This window comes from Felis catus, chromosome B1 (genome assembly GCF_018350175.1).
Source record: "Felis catus isolate Fca126 chromosome B1, F.catus_Fca126_mat1.0, whole genome shotgun sequence".
NCBI lineage: Eukaryota > Metazoa > Chordata > Mammalia > Carnivora > Felidae > Felis > Felis catus.
Genome location: NC_058371.1, coordinates 141,963,311 through 141,986,380, shown reverse-complemented (window position 1 = coordinate 141,986,380; position 23,070 = coordinate 141,963,311). Strand labels below are relative to the sequence as shown.

General features: G+C 34.0%; 1 protein-coding gene across 3 annotated transcripts in view; it reads right to left on the bottom strand.

The window, feature by feature from the left end:
- The window catches only part of CNOT6L (CCR4-NOT transcription complex subunit 6 like), a 119,858-nt gene that overhangs the window by 34,347 nt on the left and 62,441 nt on the right, over positions 1 to 23,070 (bottom strand). For all 3 annotated transcript variants that reach the window (XM_023253020.2, XM_023253021.2, XM_045056180.1), the window contains 2 exons: positions 13,534 to 13,623; positions 2,308 to 2,376 (listed from right to left, as the gene is read on the bottom strand). In XM_023253020.2, the coding sequence (XP_023108788.1) occupies positions 2,308 to 2,376; positions 13,534 to 13,623 (159 nt within the window). The remainder of the gene's footprint in view (positions 1 to 2,307; positions 2,377 to 13,533; positions 13,624 to 23,070) is intronic.

The window sequence follows — 23,070 nt, the reverse complement described above, 5'->3', positions numbered from 1 at the left end:
TCATATTTTAGATTTTTAGGAAATGTATTTTAATAAAAATTCAAATTCTAAATCAGAATGCTAATTTTTTGACATTTTTTGAGCAAAGCTCTGTACAAGTAGAACAAAAGTAAATTTTAGTTCTGTTCATTAAAAGGCTCTAACTTCATTAATTTTTATTAACAAAATACCCATTATTTAATATGTTTGGGGGCCTCTTACTATTCATATTGCTCTAAGCCAGAAATATATGGACAAAGTTTAGTTGTGAGAATCCTTTTTGACAAATCATACGTTCATTTCCGAAATTGAATTTTCAATTTAAAATGCCCTTGAACTATATATAAAAGGACTGTGAGCAAACTAATAGGAGACCAAGGTTTAAATCCTTGCTACTCAAAAATGTGTTCTGAGGAGCAAGAGTATCAGTCATCACCTAGGAACTCAAAAACGCAGAATCTTTGGTACCACAAAGACCCTACTAGGTCAGAACCTATAAGCTGACAAAATCCCCAGATGACTCACATATACATTAGTATGAAAAGCCCTGATTTTTATCAGTAATTCTCTATCCAGGCAGTCCATTAGAATCACTTTGTCCAGCGTTTTCTTTGAAAAGTGTTCGTACCCAAGATCCTACTCAAGACTAATTAAGTTAGTATAATAGGGTCTGGATATTCATATTTTTAAAAAGCATCCCAGGTGATTACAATGGGAAGTCCATATTCTTGAGAATGACACACTTAAATAAAAGATGAGGAATCCAATTAATGAGTAATACTACTTGACTGAAGCTGGTAAAGATTCAGATGATGAGAAAAGGATTAAGAGAAACTTAGTTCAATGGACCCCTGGGCATCTGACTGGTGGCCATTTTGTACACTGTTACCTTTTTAACTATCTGGGACTCATTCTTCCAAAACTATCATTATAGTTTTGTGCCTATAAATCACCCTTAACTGTCAGAAGTTGTTATGCACATCTCCCTACTCACCAGAAGTAAAAGGCACATTTTAGCACTCAGATTCCACTCAGAAAAGTACAATACATCCCAAGAAAAATTCATACTCATTTTTTAATAAGGAAAACCCAAGAATGCATTACTTTTAAAATTCAATAACTGACAAAAAACATGTTTCTGTTGTTCTTTTTCTTAATGGAAAAGTAGGTATGCAGTAGTAGGAAAGCTTCACTTCAAGATTATGTTCACTCATACTCAAAAAGGGATTACTTTGAAGAACCAGAAAAATGGTGTTTTTAGTATCATAAAGGGAACAATTAATTATGCATTAAGGAAGGCTAAACAAAATAAATCCACCTAAGTTAAGGGTCTGTAGAAAACCTAAAGTTCTCCGTTTACTCAGATCATCTATGTGTATCCTGTTAATAGAAGTGTTACCCGTGATAACACCTGATACAGTGGCTCCTAGAAGAGGCTGACACTGTGGCTCTAGAGTGTGGTAGTTTTAAAATTACTGCCTCTGCACTTTTAAAGAGGCACAGAAAGATTTTAAAATTTTAAAGAGGCACTCTGGAAGACACAGAAATGTACTGTAGATCTGAGATTTCTCAGTGCTACTAAAATGCAAACAGAACCATGAAGATGTTTCTCAATACCAAAGCATATAATTTTTTCTAAATACTTTTGACTTTAAAAAAAGAACACACAACACAAACAGAAGGCCTTAAAAAGTACACAATAAGTTCCCTGGTTTAGCCTTAAAAAATTATTAAAGTGTTGGTATTCAGTGATTGGTTCAACCTTGGTATTAAAACAATAAAGTTTTCATTTGTTAATTTAAAAAATGAAATTAGATATAATGAAAAATTAGGTATACTCTTATGGCTAAAAAGAAGGCATTTGGGTAAATAATAATTCATAACTTATTGTAAGTAGAATTCCCAATTATAAAATGTCTAATAAGCAGTAAGAACCACTATAAATGATGTCAAATCATTATTGGTCCCTACAAAGACATAAAAAATTTATATTTTCTACAATACTGCAGTTCAAAAAATGCTAAACCATATCCTTGAATTGCTCAAATACTTACCTTCTACCATCACTACACCACTGGCCTGGTATCATATTTTGTTTCCAATAGAGCAAGTATAAACTCAGTCTAAATTATTCTCTCCCAAGTGCTGCCACTCTACCCACTCAAGAAAGATAAAGTACTGAGCAGTTTAAAATTTCAGAGGAAAATTCATTTTTTTTTAAGTTATCCAATACCCTGTGTGAAGATGTCATTTGGAAGGTCTGATTTACTTATTTATTTATTTACTCAGTTGGAAGGCTTTATTACAAGGAAGAATAAAAAAAATTACCTGATGGCAGAATTTGGTCTCGTTCTTTTAATGTAATCCATGGCCTCGGAGGAAGCTGCTCTGGATGAACTGAAGGGAAAAAAATTTTAAATATTAATTTCATGTCTTCTAAAATCAGTAGTATTTACTTAAAAATGTCAAATCAACTTCTGTTGTCTCTTCAGTTTTAATGCCCCACAAACTGACTTAAAATTCTAATACTGAAATATAAAGAAGCCAAAAGAAGTTTAAGGAGACCTATGAAGAAAATACACAAATGAAAATGTGAAAAGAACATTAGGAAACTCCTAATTGGCATTTCCACTTACACAGCCTTCATTCCTTGATTTTAAACTTTCTCTTTTAGAACATCCATGCAAAGCAAGAGATTAGAACTACATTATAGAGAAAAAAGGAAGGCATTGGTTAAACATTAATTACTCAGATATGATTATCAATACCATGGAACTAAAAGCTACCCAAGTACCAGATGAGAGAAAATTCACCAAGATTTAACTACCGCTTTTACTTCTTCCTTTTAAGAACATTCACAATTACAGGATAATTGGATTCAAGTTTGTGGATTTCCCAGGGTATTTAGTGGCTGAGAAATATGTTCCTTTAAAACAAAACACTCTTATCTTCATCCAGCCACAGTAATTTTGCCCAGAATATCTAAGATCTTGAAAGTTTCACTTTAAAGGGGTGCCTGGACGGCTCAGTTGGTTAAGTGTTTAACTTCAGCTCAGGTCATGACCTCACGGTTCGTGCGTTCAAGCCCTGGCTCGGGCTCTGTAGTGACAGCTCGGAGCCTGGAGCCTGCTTGGGATTCTGTGTCTCCCTCTCTCTCTGTCCTTCCCCCACTCATGCTCTGTCTCTCTCCCTGCCTCTGTGTCTATCTCTCTCAAAAATAAATAAACATCTATAAAAAGTTTTTTTAAAGTTTCACCTTACTGAGCATTTTGGTATTCCAACATCTACCTAAACGATGCCTGCTTTAGCTTCCATACTTTTCACAGAGTGGAACAAACATTAGTTTGCATATTCCATATCTTGCCAGGAAAGAAATGAAGCTTATCATAAGATGGCAAACAAACCAGGCAGCTGGATCAACATACTGAATCCTGGAAAACAATCATGCCTGCCAGGAGTGCCATGCCACAATCATGGCAACTATGTAAAAAATGGAAAGCCCGATATATAAATACAGTGCAGTGTAAACAGGGAACTTTCTAGTTGTTGGGGTTCCTTATCAGCAAATGGTTAAAAATTCAGAAATCAAAGAATCCTCAAAATAAAACATGTATGGTGATGTTGACATTTTGGTGCTTCCCAAAACATTACTAATCTATTTTAATTAATGTATCACAGTGTATCAGTAAAATACATAGTATTCACCAACAACATCCAAAGAGTCAAAAACATGAAAAGACACTATACCTCACCAGTAATCAGGAAAAAGATGAGACAGCATGTTTTTATCCAGGTTGACAAAAAAAATTTTTTTAATATATCCAGAGTTGGTGATGGTGATAAGAAATGAATACTTGCATATGTGGCTGGTAAGAATATAAATTGGTAGGGCTATCTGGGAGGACATCTTTAAAAATTTTAAACATCCATATCCCCTATGACCCAGCAATGCTATTTCTTGGATTCAGCCCTATCTGCTAAAGAAGCATTCATGGGAATGCAAGGGGTGCAGCCACTCTGGAAAACAGTATGGAGGTTCCTCAAAAAACTAAAAATAGAACTACCCTACCACCCAGCAATTGCACTACTAGGCATTTATCCACGGGATACAGGTGTGCTGTTTCAAAGGGACACATGCACCCCAATGATTATAGCAGCATTATCAACAATAGCCAAAGTATGGAAAGAGCCCAAATGTCCATCGATGGATGAATGGATAAAGAAGATGTGGTATGATATATACAATGAAGTATTACTTAGCAATCAAAAAGAATGAAATCTTGCCATTTGCACTATGTGGATGGAACTGGAGGGTATTATGCTAAGTGAAATTAGTCAGAGAAAGACAAAAATCATATAACTTCACTCACATAAGGACTTTAAGAGACAAAACAGATGAACATAAGGGAAGGGAAATGAAAATAATATAAAAACAGGGAGGGGGACAAAACAGAAGAGACTCATAAATATGGAGAACAAACTGAGGGTTACTGGAGGGGTTGTGGGAGGGGCGATGGGCTAAATGGGTAAGGGGCACTAAGGAATCTACTCCTGAAATCATTGTTGCACTATAAGCTAACTAATTTGGATGTAAATTTAAAAAAATAAAAAATAAAAAAAGTTAAAAAAAACAAAAGCATTAGGGGCATCTGGGTAGCTCAGTCGGTTGAGCATCTGACTTTGGCTCAGGTCATGATCTCGCGGCTCGTGAGTTCGAGCCCCCCATCAGGCTCTGTGCTGACAGCTCAGAGCCTGGAGTCTGCTTCATGTTCTGTTTCTCCCTCTCTCTCTGCCCCTCCCCCACTCATGCTGTCTCTCTCTGTCTCTCAAAAATAAATAAACATTTAAAAAATTTTTAAGAAAGGATTCAAATAGATACTCATTACACTGCTGTTTATAGCAGCAAAAACATGGGTAAATGCCTAATATTCATTTTAGAGAAATCTATGGTATAGTTTAAGAAAAAAGGGATAGATACATGTGTGCTAAAATAGAAAAATATATAAGAAAAACTGAATGAAAACAATTAGAAAATATGCAATGATAAAATGTTTTATTAAAAAACATTTTAAAAACACGCATGAAAAGTAATACCATAACATTTCTACTGGTGTAATTTTTACATATCAATGTCTAGAAAAATATCTACACAAATACACACCCAATTTACAAGTGTGTTTACTTACATGGAGGGAACATGGAATTAAAGGTAATGGTCAAAAAACATTCTAGTCTTAATAGGAATTTTTAACATTTCTTACAAGGAGAATGATATACTCATATGGACATATACTTAAAATTAATTTCTAAGATGAAACTGCAATGTCAGTGATATGACAAAGAACAGAAATATAATTATATGGGCTACCATCAAAAAAAAAAAAAAAACACTGTTTAATAGATATAACAGTACCAGAATTTGGATCAATATGGAAGATAAGTGTCCTCATGAATACAAGAGACAGGAGTTAACATAGTAATCTCTCAGAATTATACTTAAAATGTGATAAAACAGTAATCCTCCCATTTTTATCTCCCATACATGCCACAATGGGTGGTAGACAGCTGGGTAAGGGCAGCAAAAAAATCCTGATTCCTCTGGCCAGTGGAGCCAAAAAGGAGAAATGCAACAAGTATTACATGAGAAACTCACACTCAGTGGCGGTGGTAATCCAAAGTGCTCATGGCAATCTCTCTACCAGAGCCCAAGAGAGCCAACACATCCCACCCCTCCAGGGACCAGCAGCAATGGGCCTAGTTTGCCCATACTGAGGGTGTCAGCTGAGCCTGGAAGGGCTAACAGAACCCATATGCTAAACGTAAACTGGGCAACTGCCTGTTAAAATTGACATTTGATTTTAAAAGGAACAAAGAGCACCTGGGTGACTCATCTGGTTAAGCGAACAGCTTCGTTCGGCTCGGGTCATGATCTGGCAGTCAGTGAGTTCAAGCCCCTCATTAGGCTGTGTGCTGACAGTTCAGAGCCTGGAGCCTGCTTAGGATTCTGTCTCTCTCCCTCCCTTCCTCTCTCTGTCTCTGTCTCTGTCTCTGTCTCTGTCTCTCTCTCTGCCCCTCCCTTGCTCCCTTGCTCTGTCTCCTTCTCTCAAAAAATGACATCAAAAAAAAATTTTTTTTAATAATAAAAGCTTCAAGAGTCTCCAAACATAACATTCAAGATAACCAGAGTACAACTGAAAATCACTTGTCACACCAAAGACCAGGATTATCACAAATTAAAGCAGAAAAGACTACCATCAGAGATCAACACAGAGATGATTTAGATGCTGAAATTATCTGACAGAGATTTTAGAGCAGCTATCATAAAGCTGCTTCAAGAAGTAATTACAAATTCTGTTGAAACAAATGAAAAAATAAAAAGTCCAAAGAAGTTCAACTTTTTAAAAAATGACCAAAATGAAATTACTGAACTTAAAAATATAATAAAAAATAACAAAACTCACTGAAAGGGCAAGAAAAATTAAAAAACCAAGAAAATTAGTAATTTTAGATTTCTTCCATCTGAACAATTAAAGGAAAATAAACTGTGGGAAAACAATGAACAGAGCTTGAGAGACAAAACCTCTAAAATTCATATCATCAGAGTCAAGAAGAAAAGAGAAACAACATAGGCTTAAAAGTATTCTAAGAGACAATGGTGAAAATGTCTCAAATTTGGTAAATGACATAAACCTACAAATTCAAGAAGGTGAGCAAACTTCTAGTAGAATAAACCCAAAGAAATCCACACCAAGACATATCATAGACTGAAAACTAAAGACAGAAAAAAAAAAATCTCAAAAACATCAAAGAGAAAGGACACATTACCTATCGGAACAATGGGTTTCTTTTCTGAAACCACGGTAGTCAGAGGAAGTGGCACATTTTCAAGTGCTGAAAGAAAGAACGGTTAAGCCACAAATTCCGTATCCAGCAAAACCACCCTTCAGAAATCAAGGGGAAATAAAGATGTTATAAAAGAAAAACCAAGAGACTTTGTTGCTAACAGAACTGCCCTTAAAAAATGGATAATGGAAGTTCTCTAAACAGAAAGGAAATGGTAACAGAAGAACCAGAACATCAAAAAGGAAAGAACAAGCAATGAGTAAAATCAGGGGTAAACATAATGGATTATGTTTCTCCACATGAGCTTCTTAAGTCATAGCTGATGGCTGAAGCAAAAATCATAACATCTGTGCGATACTCTGTGCAGGTAGAAGAAAAAAATACATATTTTAATAAAAGTGGGGAGTGTGAGGCACACAAGTGGAAGGCATCGATAATGCACTTAAAGTGATAAAATACCTTTATCAGTTGACTACACTATGTATACTGTGATTCTAGAACAAACATTAAGAAAATTATAGAAGACAATATACTCAAAAATAGCACAAATAAAACAAGGGAGAATCCTAAAAAATATTTAAGTAACCCACAGGAAACCAAGAAAAGATAAACAAAGGAAGTACATACAGGAAACAAATAGAAAACAATTTTTAAAAATGGCACAATTAAATGCTACATATCAATAATTTTTTTTTAAGTTTATTTATTTTGAGAAAGAGAGAGAGAGAACGTGCACAGGAAGGTACAGAGAGAGGAAGGGAGAGAGAGAATCCCAATAAGCTGCGTGCTATCAGTGCAGAGCCTCATGACTGGGGGCTCAATCTCAGGAAATGCAAGATCATGACCTAAATCAAGATTAAGAGCCAGATGCTTAAGGGACTGAGTCACCCAGGGACCTCTATTGCTAATTATTTAAAATGCAATGATCTAAATATACAAATTAAAACAGCAGACTCTTGTGGGGCAGACACATGACTCAACTATATGTTGTCTATAAGAAACTTATGTCAAATACAACAACATAGTAAAGTTGAAAGACAATGGAAAAAGAAACACCATGCTAGGAAGAAACAACAACAAAAAAAGTAGGTGGTTATGTTTACATCGGACACACAGACTTAAGAGCAAAGAAAATACTAGAAAAAGAGGGTTGTTACTTAATAATAAAAGGTTCAATTCAGCAAGACTATGTAGTAATTCTAAATATGTATACACCAAACAATGTACCTTCAAATACATATAGCAAATACTGCCAGGGCTGAAAGTAGAAACAGACATCTCTACAATTACAGTTGGTGAGTTCAACACTATAATGTCAGTATTTGATAATAAGAATACTAGATAGAAAATTTAGAAAAGATATAAAAGAGTGGAACATCACCACCAACTAACATAGTTTACATTTATAGAACAATCCACCAACAACTACAGAATTATTTGCTTTTTCAAGCACCCATGTAACATTAGCCAAGACAATGAAACAAACACCAGTAAACTTAAAAGAACTGAAATAATGCAGAATATGTTTTCCAACTGGTCCCAAACTGGAATCAAAGAAGAGTAACAAAAAGAACAGAAACTTTAACAACACATTCTAAATAACCCATGAATGAAAGAGGAAGTCTCAAAGGAAATTAAAAAAAAACACATTAAACAGAATGAAAATGAAAATACAACATATCAAAATTTGCGGGGTGCAGCTAAAGTAGTTCTGAGAGGGAAATACATAATGCTACATACTTGGATTTATAAATAGAAAGGATTTAAAATAAAAAATCTAAGTTTTCACTTCAAAAACAAGAAAAAAAATAAACCCAAAATAAGACAGAATTACTAAGATATAAGGAAACAGAACATTAAACATAAGAGAAAAAGATATACTGTGCAAATTTTAACCAAAAAGAATTTGCATAGCTATTTTCATATAGCTATATTAATAAAGTAATGAGAAGTACATAATGAGCTGGTAAACATTACAAATAACCAAAAAGATAAGATATATGAAAATAAACCCTCACTATATGTAATTAATAAGAACTACTAGGAACAGGGGCGCCTGGGTGGCTTGGTCGGGTAAGTGTCCGACTTCGGCTCAGGTCATGATCTCACAGTCTGTGAGTTCGAGCCCCGCATCAGGCTCTGTGCTGACAGCTCAGAGCCTGGAGCCTGTTTCAGATTCTGTGTCTCCCTCTCTCTCTGTCCCTCCCCTGTTCATGCTCTGTCTCTGTCTCAAAAATAAATAAACATTAAAAAAAAAAGTTAAAAAAAAAAAAAGAAATACTAGGAACAAAGAAGACCATTACATGATAAAAGAATCAATCCTTTTGATCCCTGCAAGAGACATAAAAAATAAACAAATCTATAATCAAAACGGGAGATCTTAACACAGCTGTCACTAATGAATAAAAATCAGTAATTATCAAGTATGACATATTCAGGCAATTAATAAACTTAAACTAATATATATAGAATGCAGCACCAAATAAGTACAGAATGTACATTCTGTTTAAGTGCATACATAACACTTAGAAAAATTAAGCATATGCTGCCTAATAAATAAAATCTTTAAATTTTTTTAAACAAATTACTCTCTGACCACAATGGAATTAAGGTAGGAACCAGTGACAAATCAAACATCTCCTAGAAATAAGGAAATTCCTAAGTGATTCATCTAAGAAACAATGATGAGAGCTATTAGATAATATACGGAACTGAATGATAAAAAATCAATACAAATTGAAACCTGAAGAATGCAGCTAAAAGCCAGATTTAAAGAGAGATTTATAAATAAATACTTTGGGAAAAAAACAAAGTATAAAAGTTAATGATTTAGATGTTAAAAGGTTAGAAAAAATAACAGGAGATGAAAGTCCAAGGAATAAAGATTTAAAAAAACACTGATATCAGGGGCGCCTGGATGGCTCATCAAGTATCCAACTTTGGCTCAGGTCAAGTTGGAGCCCTGCATTGGGCTCTGTGCTGACAGCTCAGAACCTGGAGCCTGCTTTGAATTCTGTCTCCCTCTGGCTCTGCCCCTCCCCTGCTCGCTCGTTGGCTCATTCTGTCTCTCTCTCTCTCTCTCTCTCTCTCTCTGTCTCTCTCTCTTCCCATCTCCCTGTCTCTCTCTCCCTCTCCCGAAAATAAACATGAAAAAAAAATTTTTAATCACTGATGTTAAAAAAATAATAAAAGAGTATTACTAAAACTAAAAATTGGCTCTTTTTTTTCCCCCAAAGAAATATTGCTAAATACCTGCAGGCAAGACTATGCATGAAGTAAATAAAAGCAACACAAATAACTAATATCTGGAATATGAAAAAGAGACAACACTATCAAATAAACATTAAAAGATATTCTGAACTTCATGTAAATAAATTTGAAGATTTTTTTTAAAAATTAAGATTTAGATAAAATGGGAAAATTACCAAAAAATACAACTTTCAGAAACTGATAAATGGAGTATCAGAACAGGACTATAGTTATTAAAGAAACTAAATCAGCAACTGAAAACTTCCTTCAAAGAAACCCCAGACTCTGATGTATTCTACCATACATTTAAGAAACACCAATCATAAATATTCTCTTCCAATTAACAGAAAATAAATTTTGTGATGCCTGTATAATCTTTATACTAAAACCTGACAAGAATATTGAAGAAAGGAAAATTACTGATCGATCTCACTTAAACTTACATGCAAAAAATCCTAAGTAAAATATTAGCTAACTGAATAAAGGGATATATAAAAAGGATAATACTATACTGCAACCTACTTGAATTTAATACAAAGGTGGTATAGCATTAAAATCAATGCATTTACCAAATTAACAGCATAAAGGCCAGAAAACATATTCTCATCTTAAGAAAAAAAAGCATTTGATAGTATTTAACATTTGTTCATATTAAAAAATGAAAAACTCTAACTAGGAATAGAACTTCCTTAATCTGATATATATAAAAACTACAGTGAATGCCATACTTAATCATAATTTCAAAAAGCTAATAAATTTTGAAATTAGACAAATTATCACTACTGTTAGCGCCTACTAAACATCTTAGCAAGTACAATAAGGCAAGAAAAAGAAATAAAGATAAGAATTAGAGAGTAATGAAAGTGTTGTTATGTGCAATGACACAATTGTAGAATTAAAATAAAAATACCTTAGGATTAAAAAGATTTTAGTGAAATGGCTGAATATGTATTTATCTAAGGCACTTTCAAGTGTTTAGCAAGGTGTCTGAATACCAATAAATATACAAAACCCAACTGTATTCCATAAATGAGCAATAATCATCTTACTGAGATTCATTTTCAAAAAGACCATTTATGGGGCGCCTGGGTGGCTCAGTTGGTTAAGCGGCCGACTTTGGCTCAGGTCATGATCTCGCGGTCCGTGAGTTTCAGCCCCGCGTCGGGCTCTGGGCTGACAGCTCAGAGCCTGGAGCCTGTTTCAGATTCTGTGTCTCCCTCTCTCTGACCCTCCCCCATTCATGCTCTGTCTCTCTCTGTCTCAAAAATAAATAAACGTTTAAAAAAAAAAAAAAAAGACCATTTATGAGAGCATCAAAAAACTCAATACCTAGAATAAATGTAATAAGAAATGTAAAGAATACTACAGAGAAACCTAAAACTCTATCAAGAGAAATTAGAGAAAGCACAATAAATGAAAGAATATTCAACACTGCTAGATTAGAAGATCCAGTGTTGTAAACAGGTCAATTTTTTCCAAAGCAATCTATAGATTCAGTACAATCTCAACCTAAATTCCTATATTTTGGGGGAGGGGAGAAACCTGAAAAGCCAATTCTAATAATTTTAATGAAAATACAGGGTAAAGAAGGATGGGGGCAAAACTAGCTTAGACTTTAGAATCAAATCAAGATGGAAGGCTTACTCTACTGAATCTTAAGATATCTTATAAAAATATCATAATTAAAGACACTTATATTATCATAAAGACAGAATTAAATAGAGAATACAAAACCCCAGAAATAAACCCATACATACAATGACAATTTATCACAAAGATGGCACTAAAATACAGTAATGAAAGGACAGTCTTTCCCATAAAAGGCTCAAAGTCAAATGGAAAAGTTATGAATATAGACTCCTACGATATACAAATTTCAATTCTAGGAAGATGATAGCTCTAAATGTTACAAGTAAAAAATGAAGTTTTTAGATATAGGAAAATATATTCTTGAGCTTGGGGTAGGGAAAAATTCTTAAAAAGGACACAAAAGCAATACCATAATAGAAAAGCTCAAAAAATTCAATTATGTTAAAATGTTTTCTGTTCATCAAAAAACAAATTAAGAAAGTGGAAAGGCAAACAAGAGCATGGGAGAAGATGTCTGCAACATATATGCCAACAATGACTCGTATCTAAAGCACTGAAGACCTCCTAAAAAATTATATACACACAAACCCCAACACATGCCATATGACTGGGTCAAGTGGCTACATCTATATTGACAAAGGAGAATTGTATTTTTAAAGCAAAAAGGAATTAGTGTACACATACTATATATACAGCTGAATTAAACTTTTAGCTAGTCTTAATTTGTTACTGAAAGAACCTCTCAAGTTTATTATCTCTCATCAATCGACTTTAGTTTTTATAAGCCAAAAATATTTGCGATGATATTAATTTGGTTTTACATTATTGTAAATATCACCATTTTAAAAAAATTTTTACGTAGGTGTCTTCTATGATGGAGATAATTAAAAAAAGTATAGGGGCGCCTGGGTGGCTCAGTCGGTTAAGCGTCCGACTTCGGCTCAGGTCACGATCTCACGGTCCGTGAGTTCGAGCCCTGCGTCGGGCTCTGGGCTGATGGCTCAGAGCCTGGAGCCTGCTTCCGATTCTGTGCCTCCCTCTCTCTCTGCCCCTCCCCCGTTAATGCTCTGTCTCTCTCTGTCTCAAAAATAAATAAACGTTAAAAAAAAAAAATTAAAAATAAATAAATAAATAAATAAATAAATAAAAGTATAGACAACATATTGTGATGATGGCCTGATGCTGGAATCTAGATGTCTCTGTTTGGGATTCTGTATTTTAGGAAGACATTATTCCAAGAAAAATATCTGAATTCAAGCATCTATACATTTACTCATATCTTGAGTGCTTAAGCAAAAACAAGTTTTAAGTCAAATACTTAATAGACTTGTTACATTAAAAAAATTTCTATTTGGAATACAACTATTTTAGTCAGATACATTTGGTGTTCTTAATCAAAATCCTGCTTGCAAAATTTCCCCGAATGTGTAGTGAATCAAACTAGTAATTTTGTTCACAAAAAAATGTGTACAGTGTGTGGGATCCATGTAATCTGCTTACAATTAATAACTATGTACCTGTGATCAAAAGAATCTTGTGTTCACACCTCCAGCATTAACCAGCTGTGTAATTTGGGAAAATCACATTTTATTCTCTGAATCTCAGAACTTGCATCTGTGCAACCAGTAAAAATTCCTACCTCCTAGGTTCTTTAGAGAGATTAAATAATATAACTAAAGCTCGTAACATATTGCTTGGTAAATAGAAAGTACTCGGTATATGAAAAGATTGTCCCACTACCATGAAATATAATAACTCCAAAATTGTGAAAAGTTATAAAAAAAAAAAAAGGTCAGATGCTCTTAAGCAACATGTGACATATAAGCTAGCAGTAATCCATGTTGAGTTCACTATTTTGTCATTAAGACTTACCTGCAAGATTGTCAAGCATGAAGTTCAGTAGCTTTCGGGTTCCATCTGGGTCCTGGTATAAATTGAGAATATCCTGTGATAAAGGATTGCCTAAATCAGAATACAAAAATAAAATCTGTAAGACTTGCAATTGTTAGGACCAGACAAATGTATGCAATAAAACAAAATACTAATTTTCTAAAGTGAATGTTACAGTATTTAATGTTACATTAATTTTAAGAAATTATGTGAATTTAAAGAAATACTTTAAGACAGTCATAAAGAAAAATTTCAGAAAAGTTATTTCTTTCCAGATTTTACTGTTTATACTAGCTACCTACAATTTGTTTGCCAAAACCACCTATATATGTAAACATATATACTAAACTTAGTCAATTCTGAAGTACTATCACAAATCAGCACAATGAATTAACCTTTATAAGTTCTGTTTATCTTTGAAGACAATATTCTAACTGAAAGACAAATAGTCCTGTATTCATTCGAATGAATGTATTCATTCATTCATTCGAATGAATGAATCAGTCAGTCAAGGTGCATACTAAAATATTTGGGTAGTTTAGTACATATACTCAAAGTACTAGCAAAAAAAATCATGGTCAATGAGTTAGGCAGTAGATTATAGCTAAAAATAAAACTGTTGAACAGAAAAAATACATTCAAAGAAACTACCCAAAATGCATCAATAAGAGAAAGATATAAAATATGAAACAGCAAAAATATGTGAGTTAGAATAAGAAATCTTGGGGTGCGTGGGTATCTCAGTCAGTTGAGTGTCCAACTTGTGATTTCCAGTCAGATCATGATCTCATGGTTTGTGAGACTGAGCCCTTCACCAGGCTGCACACTGACAGCTCAGAGCCTGCTTGGGATTCTCTTCTTTCTCTCTCTCTCTCTCTCTGACCTTCTCCCTGGTCATGCTTGCTGCTCTCTCTCAAATTAAATAAACTTAAAAAAAAATAAAAATAAAAAATCTTAACATATATTAAGTTGGAGCTCTAGAAACAGAGAATAGGCCTTGGGTCTCTAGCTCAACATCTAAAGAAAGAAGCTGGAAGTTGTCACTCTGTCCCCACAGTTAAGATCATAAGGCAAACTGCTGCCCTAAACACAAACAGGCACATACAGAGAATCACAGCCTAGTGGCAGCTAAAGTCCAGATAAAGAAGCCCAGAAATGGAACTAGTAATAGCTGAAACAGGTTAAATCATAATCGACAAATTGTCAGAGGCTTGGAAGACATTAACTAGAAAATTAAAAAGTCAAGAAGGAGCACAGTCTTAGGAATATCCAACATTCTCTGAGTTTTACTTCCAGGAGACCGACCAGGTTTTTAATATAAAGACTGGATAAAAATTCCCCTTATGCTTCTGGTAGGAAGAGTAATGCTCTCCTTAACAAGTCCTGCATGCAAGGCAAACTATTTTACGAGTATAATCAGGTGAAGTTTTACCATTTAATGTTAGGTAAATACCCAACACTCCAGCCCTCTCTAGCCTAATTTGGGGTGGAGAGAGCAGGAAGGAGATCTAATTCAGGCCCATTTTTAATGGGACTGAGACCTAATCATAAAACTATAGGACTCTTCCTCCCCTTCCACATCATGCAATCACATCAGTATTGTTTCTGTATAATAACAGATGATTATGGTAAAAAGAACTAGAAGCTCGGAGTCCTTTGGGAAAACCCAAAGGCAACAGGAGATAAAAACAAGAAAACTGGAAAAAAATTTAGATTCTGACATACGACAGCCAACAGGAAACAAGTCCTGTTGGAAAGACAGTTTAAAGAGAAGTGAGAAGACACATTACTTAAATAGAAAAAGGCTGCAAACTTTCACAAGATAATTTTTAAAGAATGAATAAACTGACAGAAGAAGCACAACATATAGAAAGAAGTACATGAAAGGATTTCATTTTACATTGTACGGCAAACTTGTGAAGGACAATTGTAAATAGAAAGCTTTAAAACCCTTTGGGGAAAATAACCAGCTACTTAAAAAAAAAAACAAAACAAAACAAACACGGTAATGGTAATAAAATTCATTAGCAAGAATGGAAGCTGGAATAGAGTGGAATAGTATCTCCCAAGACTGCAAAATGGTATTTAAGACTTCAACACTCCTCCACTAGTTATCAACAGAAAAAGTAAACAGAAAGTCAGTAGAGATGGAAATGAGAAAAACCTGTCAACCGATATGACGATATTTATATAATACTATACTCATACAGAGGAAAATACATTATCTTTTCAAGTGTACACAAACATTTACCAAGACACCATTTTCTGGGCTAGAAAACAAACTGTGGCATGTTTAAAAGAAGTAAAACCAAAGCATACTGGCCATAATAAAACTAGAAATCAACAACAGAGAACTAAAAAAACTCCAGGTATTTTGAAATTAGACATCACACACACACACACACACACACACACACACACACACACACACACACACAATGGGGCACCTGGGTGGCTCAGTTGGTTAAGCCAATTTCAGCTCAGGTCATGATCTCATGATTTGTGAGTTCAAGTCCCTCAATGGCTTTGTGTGGACAGCTCAGAGCCTGGAGCCTACTTCGGATTCTGAATCGCCCTCTCTCTGCCCTCCCCTGCTCGCTCTCGTTCTCTCTCAAAAATAAACATTAAAAGAATTAAAAAAAAAAAAAGAAATTAAACATTATACACTTCTAAGTAATCTATGGGTCAAAGAGAAAGTCACAAGGAAATTTAACTGAACTAAAATGAAAATACATCATCAAAATTTGTATGATGTACCTAAGTTAGTGTCTAGAGGGAAATTTATAGGATTAAGCTTTATTTTAGAAAATAAGATCTAAAAGCAATGACTTAACTTCCAAATTAAGAATCTAAAAAATGAGCAAACGAATGCCAAAGAAAACAGAAAGAAGGAACAACAAAGAGACATCAATAAAATTTATAACAGAAAAACAAGAGACTATTACCAAATCCAAAGCATGATACTTTGAAAAAGAGGCAAAAAATTTTTGATAAACCTACATTTGATCAGAAGAAAAAAAAAAAGACACAACTCACCAATATCAAGAATTAAAGATTAGGAAACAGCCCTTTTTAATGCCTTGAGGCATTAGGAGGATAAGGAATATTAAGAAAACTTTAGGTCCTTAGGTTCAACAACTTAGGGAAAAAAATGACAAATTCCTTGAAAGACAGAAAATACCACCCCTCACTGAAAACAGAAATGGATAGAAAATGAAGCCAAAAATGGCAGACTAAGAACTTCCAAAAATTTGCCCCTTCATAAGAACAAAAGGGCAGAATAGCAGTGAAGACAGTAATTTTTGGGGTTTAGATAACTTCTGGTCCCTCACTGCCAGGGCAGCTTGGCAACCACTGAAGCAACCAAAATTGAGCTCCAGCCTTTCAAAGCCTCATTCAAATGACTAGTCATTTATCTCTGACTTCTTTGGTAGTGGTTCCTTGACTCTTGCCAAGTGCTAAAAGCCTTCAACCTGAATGAAGGGTAGTGGAGATAAGGCATGTTTGAGGAAACCATTACTGGTAAATGCTTACTTATACTAACTTATGGCTGGCTGAGGTCATAGAAACAGGTAAGGCAAACAACAGACTAACCTAAATGCTTAAGAAAAGCTTGGGATAAGAGCTCAATAAGGGTTCTGAAAGGCTCTGATAGGGGCACCTGGGTGGCTCAATCTGTCAAGCTTCCAACTTCGGCTCAGGTCATGTCTCACAGTTCGTATATTCAAGCCCCACATCAGACTCTGTGCTGACAGCTCAGAGCCTGGAGCCTGTTTCGGATTCTGTGTCTCCCTCTCTCTCTCGCTCTGCCCCTTCCCAGCTCACACTCTGTCTCTTGCTCAAAAATAAACAAACATTAAAAATAAAAAAAAGAGTTTGAAAAGCTCTGACATATTCCAGGTACTCTAGGAGACCATAACTGTGGGGGGCTCTGCATATGCTTATGAAAGACCAAAAAATAGTGTACTTTCACCTTTTCCTGATCTTGAGGCTGTGCACAAGTAAGAAGTAAAGGCTAAGGCAGAGTGGTATACTTCTTGGCTGATTATTGAAAGCATTTCCCAAAACACACAAAGAGCCACGTGGCCAAGATTGGAAGATTCACTGGTTCCAGGAACTTTAAAAGATCTATGCCTAAGCATTAACTGAACACTAAACTGAAGAGAGATTTCAATATAATTACATGATAAAAAATATATGAAATTTACAGAATTAGTTCTGAAAGTCACTAAAGGAACAAACAACAAATAACCCTGGGAATAGGAGGTATCATAATTTCAGAGTTGCCACATTATTTAAAATGTCCCAGTTCTTAATGCAATTACAAAGGATGCAAAGAAACAAGAGTATGTCTTATAACGGGGGGTGGAAACAATGAATAGAAACTGTCTCTGAGGATAATAAAAACTGTACCTGAGGACTATACTACAAGTCTTTCAAAACCTATTTTAATATGTTCAAAGAGCTAAAGAAAACCATATCTAAAGAAAGTATGACAATGATGTCTCAACAAAGAATATCAAAAAAGAAATCAAAATCACAAAAAGTAACCAAATAGAAAACAAAAACATCAACAAGATATATGCACCTGTATGTTCACCGTAGCATTATTTATAATAGCTGAGATATGGAAACAAACTATACATCTACAAATAAAAAAAATTGGTATGCGTAGGCAATGAAATATTATTTACCCATTAAAAATGAAAGTTTCCCATTTAAGACAACATGGAAGGATCTAGAGAGCATTATGCTAAGTGAAGTAAGTCAGACAAAAATAAAAATACCATATGATTTAACTTATATGTGGAATCTGAAAAAAATGAAGAACACACAAACAAAAACAGACCTTTATATACAAAGAACTGCTGGTTTCCAGAGGGGAGCTGGGTGAGTGGTAGGAAACATCAATGAAGGAGATTCAGAGGTTACACCTCTCGTTATAAAACAAGGAGATCACAGAGATGAAAAGTACACTATAGGGAATGTAGTCAATAACACTGCAATAACCTTGTATGGTGACAGAGAGTCACATTTACTGTGGTGAGTATCATGTAATGTGCACAATTGTCAAATCCCCAAGCTGTACACCTGAAACTAATTTAACATTGTATGTCAAGTATACTTGGATAATGAAACTTAAAGAAAAAACAGAAACACACAGATATCAGAAAGAAACTATTGGTTACCAGAGGTGGGAGAGATTAAGGGCAGGCAGAATAGATGAAGGGGATTAAAAGGAGCAAATTTCCAGTTACAAAATAAGTCATGGGAATGTAATGTACATCATAGAGAATACAGCCAATAATATAATACCTTGTGTGGCAATCAATGGTAATGACTTATCATGCGGATCATTTCATAATGTATAAAGATTTCAGATCACTATGATGTATACCTGAAACTAACAGTATTACTGTATGTCAATTATAACTCAAAAAAATAAGTGGCTCTTCTAAAACTAGGTAAATAAACACAAATTTTAAAAAGCAATAATTTCTATTATTTTTCAGCAAAGTGCAGGAACAGGAAGGAAATAGGACAGGTTTCATGTTTGTTATATCAGCTTTGGGACTGACTTTCCTAAAATTTAGGCCAAAACAAAGTTCACATCTCTTCTGACAATAAATGTGGATACTCATGTAAGATCATTCAGTTGACATACAACATTTGGTGTTACCAAGAGAGCCACTTAAAGAACCACAATGCATTAAGAAAATCTTTCAGGAAAAACAAAACAAAAAAACCACTTCTCACAGCATAAGAACAATTGAGGAATTTTCAGGGATAGTCACCTCCAGCTGAGAAAAGAGTAAGCACAGGGAAACAGAATCAGGAAGATAAAAAGAATGAAGCAACCTCATCTCTTCTCTTGGTTACTGCTGCATTTTCCTATAAGCACTGTCTACCCTGATAATACAGACTGTTATTCTTCTGAAGATGGGCAGATCTCAGTGATTCAAACTAGTAAAATCATTAAGAATCACATTAAGCAAACACCTGGATAAAAGCCAAACTCAGAGAAATAGCAAGTATACTGGCGGATTCCAGTGGCTAGGGGGGGAGGGAAGCAGGGGAGATAATGGTCAAAGGTTACAAAGGTCCAGTTAGGAGATTAACAAGTTTTGGGAGCCTAATATACAGCATGGTGACTATAGTTAATTACACTGTAGTATATACTTGCTAAGAGAGTTAAACTTAAAAAGTTCTCAACACAAAAAATACATGGTAATTATGTGATGAGATGGAGGTGTTAGCTACAAGTATGCTGATAATCATTTTGCAATATATAAGTGTATCAATACACTGTATACCTTAAACTTACACTGTTATACTCAATTACATCTCAATAAATCCAGAAAAAATAAAAACATTAAAAAAATCAAAATATTAAAAAAGAAACCAAACAGAAATTATTAAGTTGAAAAGTACAATGAAAATAATTACTAGAAGGACTCAAGAGTAGTAGTGGATAGGCAGAAGAAAGGACCTGTGAACTTAAAGACAGGCCAGCTAAGGTTGTAACAGTCTGGGAGAAATGGGGGGGGGGGGGCGGTGGGGAGAAAGGAAAAATAAATGAACAGAGATTAAAGATATACCAGCATACAAGAAGTATACCAACATTATGTAGGATGGGAAACCCAGAAGAGGAAGCGAGCAAAGAACAAAAAAATTTGAAAAAATAATCAGGAGCATCCCAAATTTGATGGAAAGTATTAATATACACATCTAATAAACTTAACAAACTCTAGGTATAATAAAGTGAAAGAGATCCACACTTAAACAAATTATAATAAAACTACAGAAAATCAAAAACAGAATCTTAACAGGAAAATAGCAACACATCATGTACAGACAATCAATAATATTAACACTGTATTTTCTCATCAGAAACTGTGGAGGTCAAAAGGCAGAAGAATGACATATTCAAAGTGATGAAAGAAAAAAAATGTCAACTAAGAACTTTATATCTAGCAAAAATATCTTTCTTAGATAATGGAGAAATTAAGACATTGCCAGATAAATCAAAACTGAATGAGTTTGTGGCTAGATCAGTCCTATAGAATATACTAAAGGGATTTCTTTAGGCTGAAATGAAACTTGAATTCATATGATTAAATAAAGAATGCCAATAAAGATAATTACATAAGTATAAATGAAGATAGCATAAATACAATTAGTGTTTTTAATCTACCTAAGAGACAACTGCATACAGCAATAATAATAAATCTATGTTGATGGGCATATAATATGTAAAGATAATATTTATGACAATAATAGAATAAATGAGAAGAAAATGGAGCTATAGGTGCAAAGTTTTTTATATTATTGAAATTAAGTTGCTATTAATCCAAATTAGACTACTATAACTAAGATTTTTATTGTAATCCCTAAGGTAACCATTAAGAAAATAACTCAAAATAATATAGGCAAAAGAAACAAGGGAATTAAATTGGTACACTGGAAAATACTCATTTAACCAAAAAGGCTTTAATTGGGGAACAGAGGAACAAGAAGAACCTAACACATAGAAAACAGTAAAATGACAGACAAAAATCCTACCTTATCAGCAAACACATTAAATGTAACTGGATTAATCTCTGGTTAAAATGCAGAGATTAGCAGAATGAATAATAAAAAATAATCCATTATATGCTGTCCATAAAAGACATACTATATATTCAAAGATACAAATAGAATGAAAGTAAAAGAATAGAAAAGGGTATGCCATGCAAACAGAAAAGAGAGCTGGAGTAGTTATACTAAGAAAGGGATAATCTCAATGTCCTTTATCAATGAAAGAAATTGAATTAATAGTTAAAAACTTTCAACAAAGAAAATTCCAGGACCATATGGTTTTACTGGAAAATTCTACCAATAATTTAAGAAAGCAGTATACAAATGTTATTATGCAAACTATTCCAGAAAACAGAAGTGTTAGTAACACTTGAGGCACCCGGGTGGCTCAGTCCTTTAAGCATCTCACTCTTAATTCTAGCTTAGGTCACGATCTCACAATTTGAAGGATCAAGTCCCACGCATCAGGCTCCCCACTGGTAGTGCAGTACCTGCTTGGGACTCTCTCTCTCCTTCTTTCTCTGCCCCTCTCCCACTTGTGCACGCTCTCTCTCAAAATAAACAAATAAAATACACTTTAGAAGTGTTAGTAACACTCTCCAACCCATCTTATGAGGTCACCAGTATTCCGAAATCAAATAAAAAACATTGTAAGAAAGGCCTTACAGCATATGTCTTATGATCATTAATGTATAAATCCTGAACAAAATACTAGCAAATAAAATCCAACAATATATTAAAAAGAATACATAAAGACCAAGTGGTTTTTTTTTCAAGTGGTTTTTAAAATGGGAATAGAGGTTGGCTCAACATCTGAAAATCATTAGTATAATTCAACACATAAACAAATTAAAGAAAAATTAGATGATCATCTCAAAAGTTGTACACAAAGTATTTGACCATATTCAACTTCCATCAATGATAAAAACTTTCAAGCAAATGCAAATTAGAAGGAAATTTATATAACCTGAAAAAGCACCTATGCACCTGAAAACTTTTTACTGATATAATTAATGGTGAGAGACTGAGTGCTTTTCCCTAAAATTGAGAACAAGGCAAGGATGTGCACTATCATCACATGTATTTATACTGTCCTAGCCAATACAAGGCAACAAATTAAAAGACTTTGTATGGGAAAGAAAAAGAAATGAAACAGTGTCTATTTACAGAATTTTGTAGGTGTTTACAAATGTTGCAAGAGACAGGGCAACATATTTAAAAATCAGTTGCATTTTAATTCTACAATATCAATGAGTAACTGGAAATTTAGAAAGCAGTATCATTTACAACAGCACCAAAAATATCAAATAAGTACAAATATAGCAAAGTGTTTGTAAGATATTCATGCTGAAAACTATAACATTAAAGAAATAGAGTAAAGAAGACCTACATAAACGCAAGAGATACACTGTATTCACAGACTGGAAAACATAATCTCAAGATTAAGATACTGAATCTCCTCAAACTGATCTACATGTTCATCACAATCCCAAAAAAGATTTCAGCAGGATATTTTGCAAAAATAAGCTGATTCTATAATTTATGTAGAAATGTATAGCATCTAGAAGTATAAAAGCAAACGTGAAAAATAATCACAAAGTTGGAGAGTGGCCCTATAAAGAAACAGAAAACACAAACCACAGATTAGGAGAAAATATTTGCAAAACACTTATTTTAAAAAAGGATCTGAATCCAGAATATATAATAAACTCTTAAATATCAGTAATTAGAAAAAAGCAACTCAATAATAAAACTTAGCAAACAATGTTAATAGACACTTGAATCAAGATACATAAACACATGAAAAGACACATTGTATCATTATTAAAGAAATAAATGAAATATCCCTGCATTCTATTAAAATGGCAAAAATTAAGAGATTGATAATACCAAGTGCTGACAATGATGCACAGCAACTAAAATTCTCCCATACTTTTGGTG